The sequence below is a fragment of the Carcharhinus amblyrhynchos genome, chromosome 7 (genome assembly GCF_965287045.1).
Source record: "Carcharhinus amblyrhynchos chromosome 7, sCarAmb.v2.hapA, whole genome shotgun sequence".
Classification (NCBI taxonomy): domain Eukaryota; kingdom Metazoa; phylum Chordata; class Chondrichthyes; order Carcharhiniformes; family Carcharhinidae; genus Carcharhinus; species Carcharhinus amblyrhynchos.
The window spans coordinates 102,792,583-102,813,824 of record NC_137330.1 but is presented as its reverse complement, the minus strand read 5'-3'; the positions used below and the strand labels follow the sequence as shown (position 1 = coordinate 102,813,824).

At 41.1% G+C, this 21,242-nt stretch overlaps 1 protein-coding gene across 1 annotated transcript in view; it reads left to right on the top strand.

Annotated features, from left to right (window-relative positions):
- sec63 (SEC63 homolog, protein translocation regulator) overlaps positions 1-21,242 on the top strand; it is an 80,427-nt gene that overhangs the window by 53,089 nt on the left and 6,096 nt on the right. The window contains exons 13-19 of the mRNA XM_080192860.1: positions 1,894-2,041; positions 5,061-5,143; positions 9,465-9,530; positions 10,161-10,346; positions 13,430-13,576; positions 19,875-19,976; positions 20,564-20,662. Coding sequence (XP_080048986.1) covers positions 1,894-2,041; positions 5,061-5,143; positions 9,465-9,530; positions 10,161-10,346; positions 13,430-13,576; positions 19,875-19,976; positions 20,564-20,662 — 831 coding nt within the window. The remainder of the gene's footprint in view (positions 1-1,893; positions 2,042-5,060; positions 5,144-9,464; positions 9,531-10,160; positions 10,347-13,429; positions 13,577-19,874; positions 19,977-20,563; positions 20,663-21,242) is intronic.

Sequence of the window (21,242 nt, the reverse complement as noted above, 5' to 3'; positions counted from 1 at the left end):
GTACTTGGATTTTGCTTGGGCTGTTCCCCTTCCTTTTGGGGAGCTGCCCCTTTTACCTTGTCCTGATTTAACTTGAGTTTGTTTGTTTATTTGGTTTGACCTTAAAAGAGGCCAGGGACCCAGGTTCAATTCTGGCCTTAGGTAATTAGTGTGGAGTTTATGCATTCTCCCTGTGTTTGCATGGGTTTCCTCCAGTTGTTCTGACTTCTTCCCACAGTCAAAAATGTGTGGATAATGTGGAATGGCCACACTATGTTACCTCTTAGTGTCAGAGTGATTCCAGAGTAAATACAGGGGGTTATGGGGATAGGGCCTGGGTGGGATGTTGTTGGTGCAGGTCTGATGAGCCAAATGGTGGCCTCCTGCATTGTAGGGATTCTATGACAGTGAATTGCTAGATTATCATTGGCAAGGGAGTGATGGGGTGGGAGTGGTGTCTTAGAAATTTTTTAAAACTCTGGGGTAATGGGAAATTTTTATTTGGGTTGATCATATAACTCTTGTGATGTGCTTTTAAAAACAAAGTTTGTGAAGATCTTCTGAAGAATCTGGTGAAATTCGTGAAAACAAGGAGCAAATAATTCTGTGCCCCTTTTTAAATTTCAGTTTGCAAACTTTGTTCATGTAACTTGGTGTTGCCACAAGAATTGTTCTATTTTGAGTTCTGTTACCATAAGACGTTTTAGGCCATTTGGGCCCATCGAGTCTGCTCTGCCATTCAATCGTGGCTGGTATGCTTCTCATCCCCATTCTCCTGCCTTCCCCCCGTAACACTTGAACTCCTTATTGATCAAGCACCTATCTATCTCTGTCTTAAAAATATTCAATGACCTGGCCTGCGCAGCCCTCTGTGGCAGAGTTTCACAGATTCACCATCCTCTAGCTAAAGAAATTCCTGCTCATAGTTTTAAAGGAGCATCCCTTCACTCTGGGTTGTGCCCTCAAGTTCTAGTCTTTCCCAGTAATGAAAACATCATCTCCATGTCCACTCTATCTAGGCTTCTCAGTATTCTGTAAGATGATGCAACTTACTTTCAATTTAAATGTCAGTTAATGCAGTTTTTAGCTAACTCGCTTTATTGTAATGACTTGTGTATAAAGTGATTATAAAGTGTTTGTAGATTGTGTAACTTTTTCTGCATTAAACACTTAAATGCCCTTCAAAAAATGAAGGTGAATTTTGAAGCTGTCACAAGCAATTTCATGAATTAATAACTTTGTGCAAAGCAAAACTGTTTGGTGTATTTATTTTGATTAAAAATTATTCAGGTGCATCTGACTGGCTAGAAATTTCATTGCTCAAACTTCTGTCTGAAATTACACAAGAATACCTGGAGCATACAGACTCAACTGGAGTGTGTTCTTTCCATATTAACTTTTTGCATGCTCCCTGCATGAACACTGCATGTTATTTCAATAAACATCACGGAACAAGCCTTAATCACGTTGGTTGGATCAGTTTGCAAAATTTCTGCCTTGAGAGCATTCCCTTCACTTACTTAATTCACTTTCATTGTTTGACTAATGCCTTGCCGTCGCAGGTTGCAAAAAGGTGTTTTGAGAAGGCAGTTAAAATAGTGTTCGTGCTTTGCTCTAATATCAATCTAGTTCTTGCTGCTGCTAAGATTTCAGTGCAGAGTAGTGTTGGGTGGAAATCTTCCATTTGAACTGTATTCCACATGCGTGCGTGTGCGTGCATGCACACATTGTAGATTCAGGGTTATATCACAACAGCATATCAGCACAGTGTTAAAGCACATCAGTCTAAATGAAATTTTTTTTGCAATATACTTGTGGCGCCAATACATATTGGTGACAGCGCTCATCTTTATTTACAGTTGTCCCTAATTTATGAGAGTGTGTGAAATTTGTTTCTCTTGCCTCCACAACCAGTACAAAGTCCGGACGATTCAGGATCTGGTTAGCATGAAAGACGCTGATCGTCGTAATATGTTGCGTTTCCTGAATGAGGAGCAATATGATGAGGTCATAGCAGTACTTGGGAACTTCCCTCATGTTAAAATGCATATAAAATTACAAGGTATGGAATAACATTTCAGGAATGGTCTATTGATGTGAGCATGCAAGACTACTGTGGGAATTGCATATGTATTAAGTCTGACAGAATAAATTGGTTCATACTTCCAGTGTCCCACCCAAAACTCAGCTGTTTGTTTCTTCTGTGAATTTTATGCTATGCCAATGTTGGTGCTGAGAAATTAAAGTCTTTGTTTATGGCACCTTGTGTCAGGACCAAGCACTCCCCCGGTTAGTCATATCTTAGGTACAGAGGAAAGCCACTGCTCTAGAAAACAATAGTTCTACAGCCCAATCTCAGAAGAGCACTTTTACTGCATTAATGTGGCATTCCCCACATCAGGCATCATGTTACCATTTGGAGAGAGGGCTGATATTAATGCTCAGTTCACAGCTTGTGCTGAGTTGAGACTGACAGACTTATTTAGTGTAAAGCTCTACCTTTCACCGGCTAAATTAGAATATCGTTCATTATAAATTAAGTGCTCTTGGGATGGGGCATTAAAAGTGGATTGAGACTACCCAGTTCATTTTACATAGAAGGCAAATTACTCTGGATACTGGGATCTGAAACAAAAACGAAAAATGCTATAAAATCTCCTGTCCTGCTGAGATTTTCCAGTATTTTTCTATTTGTTTCATTTTGCATACGAAGAATTGCTGAAGATCCATCCATACTCCATCCTATGCATCAGTGTTCCATCAAATGCTGTATTGTCCACTTGAGAGCACTCGCTGGATTAATTTTGAAAAGTTGTGCTAAGCTTTATTTGTAGATTGATTGTCACGATTAGGGGCGGCATGGTGGGATAGCAATTAGCATTGCAGCCTCACAATGCCAAGGACCTGGGTTCAATTCCTGGCTTGGGTCACTGTCAGTGTGGAGTTTGCATGTTTTCCCCATGTTACACATGTTTCCTCCCACTCTCCAAAGATGTGTGACACAGGTTGATTAGCCATGTTAGATGAGATGCCTGAAGATTGGAGAGTGGCAAATGTTGTGCTTTTGTTTAAAAAGGGCTGCAGGGAAAAACCTGGGAACTATAGGCCAGTGAGCCTCAACTGTGGTGGGTAAATTGTTGGAAGGTATTTTAAGAGACAGGATCTACAGGCTTTTAAAGACGCAAGGCTTGATTAGGGACAATCAGCATGGCTTTGTGAGTGGAAAATCACGTTCCACAAATTTGAGTTTTTTGAAGGGGTAACCAGGAAGATAGTTGAGGGCAGTGCAGTTGATGTTGTCTACATGGACTTTAGCAAGGTCTTTGACAGGGTACCGTATGGTAGGTTGTTGCATAAGGTTAAATCTCTTGTGATTCAGGGTGAGGTATCTAAATGGATACAAAATTGGCTTCCTGACAGAAGCCAGAGGGTGGTTATAGAGCGTTGTTTTTCAAATTGGAGGCCTGTGACCAACGGTGTGCCTTAGGGATTAGTGTTGGGCCCACTGTTGTTTGTCATTTTATATTAATGATTTGGATGAGAATATAGGAGGTATGGTTAGTAAGTTTGCAGATGACTTTAAGATTGGTGGCATAGTGGACAGTGAAGAAAGTTATCATCAATTGCAACAGAATCGTGATCAATTGGGCCAGATGAGTTTAATTTAGACAAATGCGAGGTGATGCATTTTGGTAGATTGAACCAGGGCAGCTCTTACTCAGTAGGGCGTTGGAGAGAGTTACAGAACAATGAGATCTAGGGGTACATGTTCATAGCTCCTTGAAAGTGGAGTCGCAGGTGGACAGAGTGGTGAGGAGGGCATTCAGCATGTTTGATTTCATTGGTCAGAACATTGAATACAGGAGTTGAAATGTCTTGTTGAAGTTGTACAAGACATTGGTAAGGCCACACGTGGAATGCTGTGTGCAATTCTGGTCACCCTATTATAGAAAGTACGTTATTAAACTTGAAAGAATGCAGAAAAGATTTACTGGGATGCTACCAGGACTTGGATTGAGTTATAAGGAGAGGCTGGATAGACCGGGACTTTTCTCTGGAGCGTAGGAGGCTGAGGGGTGACCTTATAGAGGTCTATAAAATAATGAGGGGCACAAATCAGCTAAATGGTCAATATCTTTTCACAAAGGTAGGGGTCTAAAACTAGAGGGGACATAGATTTAAGATGAGAGGGGAGAGACACACAAGTGTCCAGAGGGGTAGTTTTTTCATACAGAGGGTGGTGAGTGTCTGGAACAAGCTGCCAGAGGTGTTAGTAGAAACAGGTACAATTTTGTCTTTTAAAAAGCTTTTAGATAGTTACATGGGTAAGATGGGTATAGAGGGGTATGGGCCAAATGCAAGCAATTTTGATTAGCTTGGGGGCTTTTTTAAAAAAAAAGCGGCATGGACAAGTTGGGCTGAAGGGCTTGTTTCCATGCAGTAAATCTCTATGATTCTATGTTAAATTGCTCCTTGGAGTCAGGGGCACTAGCTATATATTGGTTATATTGGGTTATGGGGATAGGGTCTGGATGATATTGTGGTTGGTGCGGATTTGATGGGCAAAGTGGCCTCCTCCTGTACAATGTCACGTTTACAATTGATGTATAGTGTGAATGGAGAGTCGTCTTTCCACAGACTGTGTTCTGTAACCTGAGCCCTTGCCTATTTTATTTGGTGTTTTACACGCATTTTGCCTTTGTTATTAGAATAATATGAGATCATCATTGAGAATAGATGCATGTTGCTGGGGAGAGTTATGCTGTACTGAATTTTTTTAAACATGCATTATTGTAACCCTCAGTGATTTCTCCTGTATTCCCTTAAGTCTAGCAATCTGAAACTACAATTTGGCTGTAGAAAAAGAATTTAAGTCCTAACCTGCTGAACACGTCTGTAATATAAGGAATTTTCTAACACTTGGTGTATGAGGTGCTTGGCCACAGGCAAGGACAGGAAAATTTCACCCTATTGAGCAAAGCTGAGACTTCTTTCCTTTTAATTAAGAGGACATTCTGGGGTGGGTTGATCGTGGAAACAAACTGTAAATATCTATAAACATTGTGTTTTGTTCTTCACAGTTCTGGATGATGACGATAGCAGTAACATAACCGCAGGATCAATTGTCACTGTCACTGTGGCACTTAACAGGGGGGATATGGCTGTAAGTAGCAGTAATTTATTTGGGAACACTTGTTTATCCGCTCCCGCTCTAGTTTAACATTTCCTTACCTGGTACTTGTCAAATTTTGTTTCATGATACTTGTAAAACACCTTGGAGTGTTTCATTAGGTTAAAGGTACAATATAAATTTTAGTTATTACTGGAAATATGAACAGCAAGATTCTTTGACATAGTTAACAGGAAAAGTATGTTCTTTAAAAGTTCATCAGCTGGAAAGATATCTGTTTTTCCTCTGCACTGAAAGTTATTTCACCCCTCTATTCCACTAATTCGGACACTGCTTTTAGCATTCCCAATTCACAACTTAAGTTGCCTTTTACAAAGAACAGCCCAGCACGGGAAATAGGCCCTTTGGCCCAACGAGCCCGCGCCGCCGCATCACCCTACCCCTATTCTACCCTGCGTGTCTACGAATGGAACCCCTAACTTAGCCAGATTCAGGGGAGAATAGTGTCAATTTAGTAAACCAATCAGCCTAAGAGCACATCTTTGGGGTGTGGGAGGAAACCGGAGCGCCCGGAGGAAACCCACGCAACCACAGGGAGAATGCACAAACTCCCACAGACACAGGCCCAAATCCATGTATCTGCACAGCCAGCAGTGCTAGTCACCAAGCTGTTGCAGCGCCCGTCTACCGGTCCATGATCAAGCACACACACCGACACAAAGTACTAGGCCACTCCCGGAACCTCCAAGAGCAGCCCACGCACGACCCACTGTGTGCATGCCCCTCGTTTGACAACGAGGTGGACCTCCACCTGCGGAATAAAAAGACAAAAACGTTAATATACAAGTCTGCATTTCCGGTGCCTCCCGAGGCTCTGACCTTATTTAATAGCCCCTACTATAACCCTCCATCCTCGTTTCACTCATGTGTCTGTCTAACTGAACCTTAAACGAGTCCAACATTCCTGCCTCCACCACCCTCCTCGGTAGCGCGTTCCATACCCCCACAACTCTCTGTGTAAAGAACCTTCCTCTCACATCCAAATTATACCTCTCCCCCCTCACCCTTAAATCATGACCTCTCGTATTTGTACCCAGTCTAGGGAGCAGTCTCTCACTATTGACTCTATCTATTCCCTTCAGTATCTTATATACCTCTATCATGTCCCCCCTCAACCTCCGTCTTTCCAAGGAGAAAAGTCCCAGTTTCTCCAACCTTTCCTCGTACCCCAGCCCCTCCATGCCAGGCAACATCCTGGTAAACCTCCTCTGAACCCTCTCCAGAGCCTCCACGTCCTTCCGGTAGTAAGGTGACCAGAACTGGACGCAGTACTCCAAATGCGGTCTAACCAACGTTCTGTACAACTGAAGCATTAGACAGCAGCTATACCCCTACCTATAAAGCTATACTCTATACCCCTACCTATAAAGGCTAGCATTCCATAAGCCTTCCTAACAACCTTCTCCACTTGTGTCACAACCTTCATGGATTTGTGAACCTGCACTCCCAGGTCCCTCTGTATGTCTATACTCCTAATCGGTCTACCACATATCACATAGCTCCTCTCTGCATTATTCCTTCCAAAATTCATCACCTCGCATTTGTCAGGATTAAATTCCATCTGCCACCTATCTGCCCAATGCACCAACCTATCTATATCCTGTTGTATCACCTGACATTCCACTTCAGTACCCGCCAGCCCTGCCATCTTGGTGTCATCTGCAAACTTGCTGATCACACCACCTACGCTCTCTTCCAAGTCATTTATGTATACTACAAAGAGGAGAGGTCCCAGTACTGAGCCCTGCGGCACACCACTGGTCACTGGCCTCCAGCCCGAAAAGGTCCCCTCCACAACTACCCTCTGTTTCTTATTGCCCAGCCAGTTCTCAATCCACCTAGCTACCTGACCTCGTATCCCATGCGCCTTAACCTTTTTCTACCAGCCTACCGTGAGGGACTTTGTCAAACGCCTTACTGAAATCCATATAGGTGACATCAACGGCTCTCCCATCGTCAACCGTTTTTGTCACCTCCTCAAAGAATTCCGCCAGATTCGTAAGGCAAGACCTCCCTCTAACAAAGCCATGTTGCGTATCCCTAATCAGATCGCAACTCTCCAAATGCTCGTACATCCTACCCCTAAGTATTTTTTCCATTAATTTCCCTACCACCGATGTCAAACTCACAACTTCTCTGTTATTAATTAAAAGAGAGACTTGAAGTTGCGTAGCACCTTTTGTGACCAACAGATGCTTTGGTGCTTCACAACTAATGAAGTACATTTTTGAATTGTAGTCACTGTTGTAGGAATTGTGGCAGCAGATTTGTGCACAAGTCCCCATGACAATCAATCAGTGAGATAATGACCATTGTTTGTGATTGTTGAATGAGGGATAAATATTGACCACAGCACCAGGGATAGTTCTCCTTATCTCTGAAATAATAATATGGGATCATTCATCCCACCAAGAGGTCAGAAGGGAACTGGCTAATATCTCATCAGAAAGACAGCACCTTCCACTGTGCAGCACACTCTCAGTACTGCACCTTTTGCCCAAGTCTTGGAGTGGGTCGTGAACCTGAACTTGTGATTTGGAGTGGAGAACACTATCAGCTGACTCATTGTTTTGTTTGATTTGATTTATTATTTCATGTATTTGTATACAGTGGAGAATATTGTTTCTTATGCACTATACAGACAAAACATAGAGTACGTAGAGAAGGAAAGGAGGGTGCAGAATGTAGTGTTAAAGTCATGGTTAGGGTGCAGAGAAAGATCAGCTTAATATATGGTAGGTCCATTCAGAAGTCTAATGACAGCAGAGAAGAAGCTGTTCTTGAGTCAGTTGGTACATAACCTCAGACTTTTGAATCTTGTTCCCAATGGAGGAAGGTGGAAGAGAGAATGTTCATGGTGTATGGGGTCCTTGCTAGCTGCTTTTCCAAGGCAGCAGGGAGTGTAGATAGAGTGAATGGATGGGAGGCTGGTTTGCATGATGGACTGGGCTATGTTCACAACCCTTTGTAGTTTCATGCAGTCTTGGTAAGAGCAGGGACCATACAAAGCTGTGATATAACCAGAAAGGATGCTTTCTCTGGTGCATCTGTAAAAATTAGTGAGAGTCATATTGCACATGCCAAATTTCCTTATTCTCCGAAGAAAGTGGACATGTCGGTGGGCTTTCTTAACTGTAGTGTTAATGTGACTAATGCATATTACCTGAGAATATTCTTTTCTCACAACAATTTTTAATTCCAATGCAAATTAATTACTGGGTGTTTAAAGTAAAAAGAAAAATCTGTGGGATATGCTAAATGTATGACAGTGACTTTTTTCTGTCAGGTCTTTTACATAGTGTTCTTTCATAGCATTCCTTACATGTGTAGTTAGTTAAGCCTGAGTGAAGCTTTTATAGAATCATAGAATCCCCACAGTGTAGGAGGAGGCCATTCAGCCCATCTAGTCTGCACCAACTCTCAGACAGAGCATCTTACCTATCTGTATCCTGTAACTCCACATATTTGCCCTGCTGTTTCCCCTAACTTATATGACTTGGTACACTAAGGGGCAATTTAGCAAGGCCAAATCAACCTAACCCGCACATCTTTGGACTGTGGGAGGAAACCGGAGTACCGAGAGCAAACCCACACAGGCATTGGAGGGAGTACAAACTCCGCAGACAGTCACCCAAGGCTGAAATCGAACCTGGGTACCAGTTGCTGTGAGACAGCAGTGCTCCCACTATGCCACTCTTCTGATTGATTTGTAATGTTTATGATAGATTTAATTAAGCAGCATAGTTTCAACTTGATAGTCCTTGCCCTGAATCAAAAAGGTTTGGGTTCCAACCCCAATTGAGGATTCAAGCACATAATTCAAATTGGCATTTCAGTGCAGTACTGTGGGAATGCTGCAGTGATGGATGTTGTGTACTCGGGTGGCCATAAAGATCTTGTGGCACTGTTCAAGCAAGGGAGTTGCCTTTATATTAGACAACATTTATTCCTTAACCAATGGCAGCAAAACAGAATAGTTTATTTCTTTGTGCCACCTTGCTAAACCTCCCAGTTCAGCTAATACACTTCAAAATAATTGGCTGTAAAGTGCTTTGGGGCATCCTGAGAATGTAAGGGGCGCTTTGTCATAGTTTACAAAATACTCACTCCCTTATTGTCATGTCTGTCACACATTTTTAAAAAGTTGAACTGCCTTCAATCTTTTGACTTCTAAAGTATTCATGATACCCAAATTATTTATTAAAATAAGTAAGCTGCGCAATCCAAGTTTACTTAGCATTGAGTGGAACAAGTTAATATTTAATATGAATACTTGAACTCTTCTTTTCCAAAGGCCATCTTTGAAAAGGAACAGGAACAAAGTGCCTGTATAAATGAAGACCAGGAAACTGATGACTTAGTAAGTTTAAACGGTAAACTAAATTTCTAGCCAATCACATCAGAATGAAAATTGTATCCATGGTAGTTTTTAAAAGGACAGTACAAAATGGTCATTACAGAAAGTACAGTGATATTCAAATTTTCTACATGGATATGTTGCACTCGTAAGGTTCTTCAATAGAATTGTGATGCATGTTATATTTACTGTATACATTTAATGTAAAATTAATAGAAGATACCATAGAGAAAAATTCTGTTTTTCCTTCCTGTGATTTGTTTCTACTATTGTCAAATTTGTTTTAAACATAAACAATGTATAAATAGATTACTGTCTTCACAAAGCAAAAGATGTTAAGCTTTGATCTGTGAATAAATTTGTATCAAGTTGACCTTTGTTAGCCCAATTGATGACAATTAGGGAACATTCAATGGATTAAGGAAGAATTAGTTTCAGAAATGAAACAATTGTGTTTTAACTTTTGTGCCCATGGATAATAAAGTGACTAGCTCTTCAACATTCTAATGGTTTGGTATTGAATTGTAAGCTAGGCAGCATCCTGTACCAAAACTTTTTCGTAATTAATATTTTTACTGTGCCTAATGCACTGATGATTGAGATGATTTATTATCATTTTTTACTTTTCTATAGCAAGGAACTGGTGGAGCTAAAAGCAAAAAGAAAGCCTGGCAGAAGAATAAAGGAGCCAAAAAACCTGCTAAATCCAAGAAAAAGAAACAAGCCAAAAAGAAGGGAGCAACACAGTTGCAGCCAGCAGAGCAACAAAAGCAGAAACAGAAGCACAGTCAAGCCAATGGCTCAGTCGTGGCAGGCAATGTATGAAATATTGCTATTACTTCATATCACTAAAACCATCTGAACTGTTTGGGAATTTGTAGAGGGTAAAGCTTGTATGAGCCCAAATAGAGAAGAGTCTAAGGAACACCTCTGAGTTTTGGCCATACTTTAAGGCAGATACTTTGTATTTGGCTGTAGCTTTGAATCAGGGTCTGGACACAACACGACAGGGTTCCAACAGAAGGCAGAGTCTTTGTAATTATGTTCCCACCAATCAGCCTGGAACTTGAGTCATACTGGCTCAGCTCTGGGTAGCAGGATTGTGAATGCAGTTTGCAGAGCTGTAGGGGAAAACTGTTTTGCCCAATGTGAACAGGCAAAGTGTTCAGTTCCTTTTATGTTATCAATAGTTGGAAATAGAAGAGGGAAATCAAAGAATGCAGATGCATTCTGCATAAGAAAATCTACAAAAATGATGCAGTGAAATTTTAATGTACAGATTTTATAGTTATGGGTGACAACTGAAAAGGTCCGTAAACAAATGGACTAAAGTTTACATGTAGATATGTGCTTGCCTGGAACACTATCAAGGTGCAGGTACAACATGACAGCATGATTGAATAGAAATATGTATAACTTAGTGCCAGCAGAATACCGTAGAATCACTTCCTAGAAAATTTTCAAGTTAATTATCTGTTCTGTTCTGAATAAATCTGCTAAAGATTGATTAATATTTTGATCAGGATTGTTGGAATTATTATTCCTCAGCCATTGTGGCCCTCAGATTCCAGACAGCTCAATCCCATTGGACCTTATTTGCTGGTTTGCCTTGTTTGAATTTTGAGAGCCTGGGGCTAGGACAGAGCTGCTTCTCGGGTTTATCTACCAATGAAGCAAAGCACAAAGTCTCAAGACTGAGATTTGTTAGTACCGGCTACTTGAGATGTGCACAAATTAACAGGAGCATGGATTTGAGCTGTGTATATGGACCTTGATATATGAAGATAAAGGTTTTGGACACCCACTTTAATTTGTACAGTTCTCGATTGAGTTGTCGATGTTGAGCTCTGTCTTTTTGGATCAGATGTGCAAGCAGTGAACATCTGGGCTGAGTTATTGTTAAGGTACATGAGATTTTATTGACCAGAAACACACACTGCAGATTTTGTTCCACTTGTGGTTTGACTCCAGTGAATTATTTTTACCTGACCGTGGGAACGTGGATTTCAGAGCTACACTGTTTTCTAATGTAGACAACACATACACACCTGTTGCAGTGCATTAGTTCTAATCATTGTCGTGGATTGGATTTGACACCATGTTCAGGCACATTTGATTCTGAATGCACTGGAATAACAGTGACTCTGGGACTTGTTGCTGGGTCTTGCTGCCCTTTCATGTAAACGATGGCCCATGTCAATCTAAAAATTCCAAAGCCTCCTGCCAAACTATTAAATGACATGAACTTGTTGACTGTTCTAAAGATTTGGCTGTATGGATTATAAACTTGTCAATGCCCTCACATGACGTAGCAATCAACTTGTTAAAAATTATAACTAAATCTGGGCGGAGGCAGGAAGTAGCTTTCACCAACCTCAAGGAAATAGCAAGTATTTGTAGGTTAGTTGAAGTCAGCTGCTTTAGTCAGTGTTCTGTATAGGATAGTGTGTGTTTAGCAAGATAGAAATTAGTGGAAAGCCCACTAGATGGCAACATTGCATTTTATCTGGTGTTACTAACTGAAGTATACAATAGTGGCAAGCAGCTGGAGGTTCAGTGCCCGTTGCCATCTTCAAGTAAGGTGAAATATTCATTTGATTGTAATAGGAGTTTAATTCTAATCCACTTAACTCCCTTTTGAAATCTGCCTCCTTGATTCAAAATGATTTCCAGTAATCATTGAAAGTCATGCAAAATGATTTTGAAATATTATGGTGGTGAGGTTGCATCACATCGCTAATTATGAAGTTTTTTGGCTAGAACTAAATTTGCACCATGCATCAATTGAGTAATATCACTGAAACATTGGATAGCGGGTTTTCAGACCTGTTCTTTCATTCGTGTTTATTACCAGAAACTTTACCTCCTCCCATATAGTATAAATTTTATAAAAAAGTACAGATGAGTGGACCCAATCTCTACATGTGGGCTGATCTGATCTGAAATTTATCTCCTGTACTAAGGAAATATTAGCGGAGACAAGAACGAGAAGAGTTGGATGGAGCAAACTGGATAAAGGTTCTCTTCACAATCCTACATTCTTCTGAGGATTTATGAAGTAAACACAACCCCTGTTCTGTATATTCTGATAAATAATGCTGGCACAGATCTCCAAATGAGAGCTACTTTCTCAACTGTTCTGTTGATAACATGCCAGTTGTTTTGACCTGACTTGAAAGCACCCTGGATAAGTCTACGTAAATGTGGATTTTCAACACTTTATCTGAAATTTTATCATGCAAAAAATAAATATATGTAACCAAAATAAAAAAGATAGACAGCATTATTTAAGATTGAAAAATAAAACATTGTGGCAGGTATCTTGTCACAGATGTAGGTGAAAAGAGAAGGGTGAAAGATTGTAATGTTTGTTTTACATATGCTAGTGTCCCAGGATGCGTAGGTTAGAGAAATTAGCAGGGTAAATATGTGGGGTTATGGGGATAGGACCTGGGTGGGATTGTTGTCCCACAGATTCGATGGACCAGCATTTTCTTGTCAGAATATACAAAAGAGGGTTCATGTTTACTTCAAAAATTCTTAAGAGATTGTAGATTTGTGAAGAGAGCCTTCACCTAGTTTGCCCCATCCAACTCTTCCTGTTCTAAACTCTGCTAAGATTCCCTTAGTACTAATTAACAGCCAGGAGATAAACTTAAAATCAGTGTAAAATAGTGTTTTACACAAATGGCTGCAACAGGAAAGACAACTGGTAAATTCATTGCCGTTCCCATTGAAAAACTATAAAATTAAAATCTTTTTCTTCTTCAGCATAAGTTTTTGGTCTTTATTTTACAGTTTCCAGCTTTACAGCCTCTGGTCCAGCATAGAAAGAAGGCATGTCGGCAGAAATATGTAATTTTTGTGATACAGATTGATAGTTTAAATCATCTTCAATCCAGGATCCACCAAACCGTGACGAGGATGAGGATGATTTATCAGATAAAGGGAGTGATTCTGAGGAAGAGACAACCAACAAAGATTCCCAAAGTGAGAAGGATGACGAAAGTGACAAAGAAACAGAACATGAAGAGAAAGACGATGAGGCAGTGAGTATATTTTGACTGCAGTTAAACCAAAGTACTGTTATTTAGCAGTTGGACCAATAAATAAATGCTCATTTCATTCTTAAGATTTGAACAAATTGTGAAAACCAAATCAGTTGTTTCTTTCATTGACTAATATTTTGCAGTGGTACACATGCAGCACTACAGGGTTTTTGATCTAGGATTTGTATGTGCCTGTAATTTGTGGCATGAGTATAGCAGCATAAAGCTTATGCTTGGAATTACTCAAAGCACAAACTCCTAATTGTGTATCTTTCTGAAATAGGAAAACTTTCCAATGTGCTTTGTGCAAGTATAATCAGAAGTAAGCAAGCCTCACCAACCCAAAAAAGGTGCTGAAATGGATAAATTAGGAAGGTGGGGCTTTTGAATTTGCCTTCATTTGAGTTGAGAAAATGGAGGGTTTTTAGTCGTTCATGAAATGTGGAAATCGCTGACAGGAACATAAGAAACAGGAGCAGGAGTAGGTCATCTGCTCCTATTTCTTATGTTCTTATGTTATGTTAACCCCTCGAGCCTACCCTGCCCTTCAATAAGGTCATGGCTGATCTGAAAGTAGTTCAGTTCCACTTACCCGCCTGCTCCCCATAATCCTTAATTCCCTTATTGATCAGAAATCTACCTGTGACTTAAACATATTCAACGAGGTAGCCTCCACCACTTCAGTGGGCAGAGAATTCCAGAGATTCACCACCCTCTGAGAGAAGCAGTTCCTCCTCAACTCTATTCTAAACTGGGTCCCCCTAATTTTGAGGCTGTGTCCTCTAGTTCTTGTTTCCTTTCTAAGTGGAAAGAATCTCTCTGCCTCTACCCTATCTAGCCCCTTCATTATCTTATATGTCTCTATAAGATCACCCCTCAGCCTTCTAAACTCCAACGAGTACAGGCCCAATCTACTCAATCTCTCCTCATAAACTAATCCCCTCATTTCCAGTATCAACCTGGTGAACCTTCTCTGTAGTCCCTCCAAAGCCAATATATCCTTTCGCAAATAAGCCAGTGTACATTGCTCATCGCTAGTTGTCTTTGAGAATGTGGCAGTTAGCTACTCCCTTGAACCATTCCAGTTCATCACTGAATTTCCCACTATCAAAATCCTGGGGGTTACTTACCATTGACTTGAAATTAAACTCAACCAGCCCTAGGGATACTGAGATTAGAAGAACAAGCCAAAGAAACTGGGAACTCTGCAGTGATTAACTCACCATCTGACTTCCCGAAGCTGTGCAGCTCCAACAACACTTGAAATTCAGCATCATCCAGGACAAAGTAGCCCACTTAATAGGCACTTCGGCCACCACTTTAAACGTTCATGCTCTCCATCAGTGATGCACAGTAACAGCAGTGTGTACCATGTTTTCACTGCAGCAGCTCAACAAGGCTCCTTCCAAGCCAGTGATCTCTACCACGTAGAAGCACAAGGGCAGCAGATGCATCTAAACACCATCACCTACAAGTTCCCTTCCAAGTCTTGTTATCCGGACTTGCAGCGTATTGCTATTTTGTCATTGCCTCTGCGTCAAAATCCTGGCACTCCCTTCCTGACAGCACTGTGTGTTCTTACACTACAGGAACTGCAGCGGTTCAAGAAGTCAGCCCGCCTTCTGAAGGGCAATTAGGGATGGGCAATAAACATTGGCCTAGCCAGTGGCACTCACATCCCATGAACACCTAAATTTAAAGAAATGTGGATTACCAGGAGCCGTATAGTCAGAAGCCTGCCTGCCTTACTGTTCGATATGGATCGAGAGATTGTATCTACGGTCTGTTTTCGTGTTGGCTGAGTTCTAAGCGGCCACATTCAACAACATTTTGTCAAAATTCACGTCAAAAAAAAGCCAAAAGCTTGTAGGAAGTGATTGGCTAGTTCCATTTCAGTGATTATTCAGAAACATTGGGGTGAGATATGTTAATTTATTCATTTGGATTATGGTTGGTCAGAGTCGAGGGGATGGGGGAGAGTCGTTTATTTGAACTCCAGCTGAAATTAGTGCAGCATGTAACATAAATTTTCTGAAGGTAATTCAAGCCCGCTTTCTCCACCAAAAAAAATCTGAAGTTCTAATTATATATATTAAATGTTTTTTTTGTCACTGAAGTAACTTTTAAGATGTGTTTACATTGTGTAAAACAGCTTTTCATTAATGCTATACCTGCATTGAAAAGGATCCATAGACAAGCAGAGGTTTCCATTTCCAGGAGTGTTGTTTTACTTCCAGTTTTAGTTCTGACAGTGAAATTAGACTGTATTTTCACTGTACCTACAGAGTTGTGGAAATATTTCAAATTGCAATAAAATGTGAGAGAGAGGAAAGTTGTTTTTTTTTCAAATTCAATAGATAATTGATGTGTGGAATAAGTTATTTAGGGAGTTCATTTCAGTGAATTGTATGCATTAGGGATGTTCAACCTTTTCACATGAGGGGCCACATTACAATTTCTTTCTCATGAGAAAATTTTGGGAAGGTGAAATTTATCTCGCTGTTGATCAAAACTACAAAATGTGCATTTTTATGATTCATTTGAAATGGAAAGACAATCCTCATCACAATGTTGAACACTGATCTAATGCAATATCTCGCATTAGATGGTTCCTATATGACCTGACATTGAAATAGCTGCCTTTCATACCTGTGATACCTATCAGAATATCAAAGAGGACACTATTAGCTAACTGTTTCCACACCTTCAGCAGTCAGCTTTCCCCCCACTTCACCTTCGCCATCTCTCCCCCCCCCCCCCCCCCCCCAAAACACCCAACAGGTATCTTCTCCCTCAACTCCCCCACCCTCTTCTGACACCCTGCCCAAAGCTGAAACATGAAGCGCAGATTCAAAAAGCAGACTTCCTTTTGGCTTATATCTCCGGGTAAACAATTCAAAGAGCAAAGTTAAAGTTCATTTATTAGTCACAAGTAGGCTTATATTAACACTGCAATGAAGTTATTGTGAAAATCCACAAGTTGCCACACTCCAGCACCTGTTCAGGTACATTGAGGGAGAATTTAGCATGGCCAGTGCACCTAACCTGCACGTTTTTTGGACTGTGGGGAAAAAACTGGAGCACGCAGAGGAAACTCGCACAGACATGGGAAGAACGTACGAACTCCACACAGTCAGTGACCCAAGCTGGGAATCGAAGCTGTGAGGAGCTAATCAGTGTGCTCAAGTCAAAACTGGATGGGACTGAGGGGAGGGTCTTGATTTGGGATATTGCTGAGCTCAGTTGCCATTTTTGGCTGCAAAGCTTCTGGTTTTGAAATGTGACCCCGATGAGTAAAAAATCATGGACCAGTTCAGAATGAGCATCACCATTTCCCACCTTCCTGCTGCTTAATCATCAACTCTTTTTCTGCTGTTGGCAGAGCCCCGAAAGCTAGTGGCGTTTGTTGGACTTTAACCTGGTGTTGTGAGACTTCTTACTGTGTTTACCCCAGTCCGATGCCGGCGTCTCCACATCCTCACTAGGAGCAGCAGGGAAACAGCCTGAGATTGGAGGAGCACCACTTTCAGAATCTGTCATTTTCACTTTGCTGTATTTTGATCAATCTTCTATGGGCTGGATTCAGGCCCGGGATGTTGGGTGATTCTGGTAAAAGTGATTTCAGGAAACATATAGACGTGTTTGAGGTGAGACAGGATGTAAATGGAATAGAGTTTGAGCACTGGCTGGGCCAAATGATCATTTCTGGATTCTAAAATTGTGCTAAATGTTGGTCAGAGAGAGTGCTGGTGTTTTCTCGTGGCTTTTCTTGAGTCTAGACAGATGATAATGGAGTATAGTTAGACTCGGAGTCCCTGTTTGGAAAAGGGACCAGATACAAACCTGTTGGACAGTGTCTATGTAACGGATGAAGATAACGACGGGATGAGTCAGCTGTAGTATTGTCTGTGGCTGAAAGTCCTGCCATCACCCGGAGAGATGGTGAAAGTTATTGTACTAGAACTGTACCCCAGTTAGGATTTGATTCCTTCCAAAGAGGAGTAAATTACAACTTCCACACCTTCCATCACCTACACAGAGAAGCAGCAATGTCTACTGTCTACACTGGAGCAACTTGCCAAGACTCCTTAGACAGTACCTTCAAAACCTGCAACTTCTACCATCCAGAAGGACAAGGGCAGCAAATGCATGGGAACACCACCAACTGCAAGGTGCCTTCCAGGCCACTCGCCATCCTAATTTGGAATTGTATCGCCATTCTTTCACTGTCGCTGGGACAAAATCAGTATGGCGGGCGTACCTACATCACATGGACTGCAGTGTTTCAAGAAGGCTGCTCACCACCACCTGAAGAGAAACTAAGCTGAGTAATAAATGGTGGTCTAACTGATGAAGACCACATCTGTAAATTACTTTTAAAAATTTGTCACTAGTCAGCCAACATAACTTTAATGCGATAAATGCTGCACAGCATAACACTGAGCCATGAAAGGATTTGTTAGGTGACGGTGGCCAAGAGCTTGGCTAAAGAGGTTGATTTTAAGGAAAGCCTTAGAGGAGGGAAGTGCAGTGTAGAAAGGATATCCAGAATTTGGGGCATGGACTACTGAAGGCAGGACCACCTGTTGTGGAGTGACTAGAATTAGGGAAGCATATATCATAGAATCCCTACAGTGCAGAACAAGGTCATTTGGCTCAATGAAAACAGCCTCATCCAGGCCGTATCCCCATGACCTCATATATTTACCCTAATAATTCCCCTGACACTAAGGAGCAATTTACCATGGCCCATCCACCTGACCTGCACATTTTTGGACTGTGGGAAGAAACTGAAGGGAACCCACTCTGACACGGGGAGAACATGCAAACTCCACAGTCACCCAAGGCTGAAATCGAACCTGGGACCCTGGCACTGGGAGACTGCAGTGCTAACCATTGTGCTGCCTAAATCTCAGGGTTGTGGAACTGGAGATAATTACAGATAAGAAGGGGCAAGGCCAAGGAGGTCTTTATAAACCAAGCTGCAAATATTAAAATCAAGACATTTCCTGACCAGGAGCCATTGTAGGTCATTGAACATGGGAGTGAAAGTGGAGTGAGACTCGTACATATTAAGAACCATAGAATCCCTACATTGCAGAAAGAGGCCACCCATCCCATCGAGTCTGCACCAACACTCTGAAAGCATATCCTATCGAGGTCCTCCCCTCTATCCTATCCCTGTGATCTTGTGCATTCACCATGGCTGATCCCCCTAACCTACACACATTTGGACACTTAGGGACAACTTAGGCCAATCCACCTAATTATTTTTGGACTGTGGGAGGAAACCAGAACACCCAGAGGAAACTCACGCAAACAGTGGGAGAAAACTCCCCACAGTCACCAAGGCTGGAGACAACCAGATTCCTGGTGCTGTGAGGCAACAGTGCTAATCACTGTATTAAGACAGTGACAGCAAAATTTTGAATGATCTCAAGGCTTATGGAAGGTAAAATGTGGGAGACCATCCAGGGATGCATTGGGATTGTCAAATCCAGAAGTAACACGTGCATTTTTTGCTATTATTGGCTCCCTGTCCCCCAAACCTCTCATTTTTGATTTCCCTGTCTCTTCCTGTGCCTCACCTCAGTACCGTCAGTCAGACTGTTCATTCTTCAGACTGCAATCTCTTGTGCTTTCTATCCCCTTCTCCCAACAATTGATCTTTCTCCACCTTTTCTTGACGCCTTCCTTAATGTCCACCTCATAAACTTGACCCTGGAAAGGACCTGCAGCAATGGCTATGAATAGGAATTCACACCCTACTTAGTGAAGAGTTCCTGTGTATAACTTCATGTTTGCCTCTGGAAAAAAAGGTATTAATAGCAGTGATCAAGTTGGAAATGAATACCAGTAAGTGTTTATAGCAGGACGTTGTTTATTTCATTTGCGTGCCTTTCAGTTAATTTTTTTGAAGTCTTTAATGAATCGATTGTCAAAGGCCTTGACTCCAAAACTAGTAAAATATCTTCAGTGCCTTCTCTCCAAATCTTCTCCTGAGTCACCATGCTAGCGTAGCACCAGCCAGCTGTACCTGAGGGGTGGCACAGGATTGAGTTCCCCCAGTTTGCTGAATTTGCTATTGGCTGTTGGGAAAGTGAATGCATATTTCCATTTGAGGAGGTTTGTTCACTGATCCATGTGAAGCTGAAAGGCTAGCTTATCGTTCTTCTTTTCAGCTGGGAGGAAAAGTGAACATTTGTAGACTTGAATGATTGGATTAATGATTAAAATCTGCATGCTTTCCATTTAGCAGGTGAAAATTATGATTTTTAATGTATTTCTTTTCAAACAGGAATGGGAAGCACTACAGCAAAGTATCCAAAGAAGAGAGCGGGCCCTACTTGAAACCAAATCAAAGATTACCCATCCAGTTCATACTCTGTACTTTCCTGAGGTCTGTGTTGATCATTTGTATTGTACGTGTTGTTCAAGTGCTGAGGTCTGACTGCACTGTTTGAATACAGATACCTCTATCGGAGGGGGTTGTGTTTGTGTGGGGGTGGTGGGGGAGGTGGTGGCCAGTGAATAGGTTCTTGTAAGAATCTCCACCTCACCAGAGTGATGGTATAAACCTCCCCTACTTTTTTGTTGGCAGTTAAAGTCACAGGAGGGAAAACAGGCCAGTGAAGCTGGAGAATTCCACGCCAGTTTTCTCACTACTAAATGCTTGTAAGATTTTGCCCAGCAAGTTCCAGAGCTTTACCAATTGCTGCATAAAAATTGTTGTTCTTCACATCTGCAGCTCTAGCCCAAAACTTTATATCCAGTCCTTGTACCATCGGCTCACAAGATCAACTCTTTGTCTACCTTAACTAAATTGGTCATGAACCTGTATACTGCTTATCGAATTTCCCCACAATCTACTTTGCTTCAAGGAGAATATCAACATTCTGTTGCACTGACATTATGAACCTGAAATTGTACTGAGGACCCCAGCCCCTTAAGAGCTTGAGTTATACAGTAAACATTTCTTTGTGACAGGAAAAACAAGAGTGGTGGTGGCTTTACATCGCAGACAGGAAAGAACATGCATTAATATCAATGCCATATCATGTATGTACTCTTCAAAAAGATGAGGAGGTAAACAGTTTTTTTAAAACGTTGACTGCATTGAATACTTTATAACATAAAGTCAAATTATGTGGGTCTCAATGGATTCCAATCAGTAATATTGATAGCAGATTTGTTGAGACCAGTGTTCATCTTGCTTTGCTTTTTTTAAACATGTGCAACTTAACATAAATTGCATTGATGTAACATCTCAGTTCATTCACAGATTTTTAACTTCAAAGCATTGTTCTGTTAGTTTGCTCTAATTTCATGACATGCGGATGGAGTGCAAGAGGAATAAGGAGGGACAGTTTCGAGCACTGGTGATTTAGAAAACTTTTAAGCATAAAATTTGACTGTGAAGCTTTGGCTTTACTTTTAACCTTTAAACTCCAGCATAGAAACCTAGAAAACATTTAATTTTTTTAACAATGCTTTGTGGCATCACTTATATCTACACAAAATGGATTTGTTTTATTTCTTGAGCTGATGTTTTAATGCTTGGTAAGTGCTCATTGAATTAAATACCGTAGCACAATTAATTACTTTCTTTAATTTTAAACATTGCTTAATTCTATACCTAGATCAGCTATGAAAGATGAAAATTAGC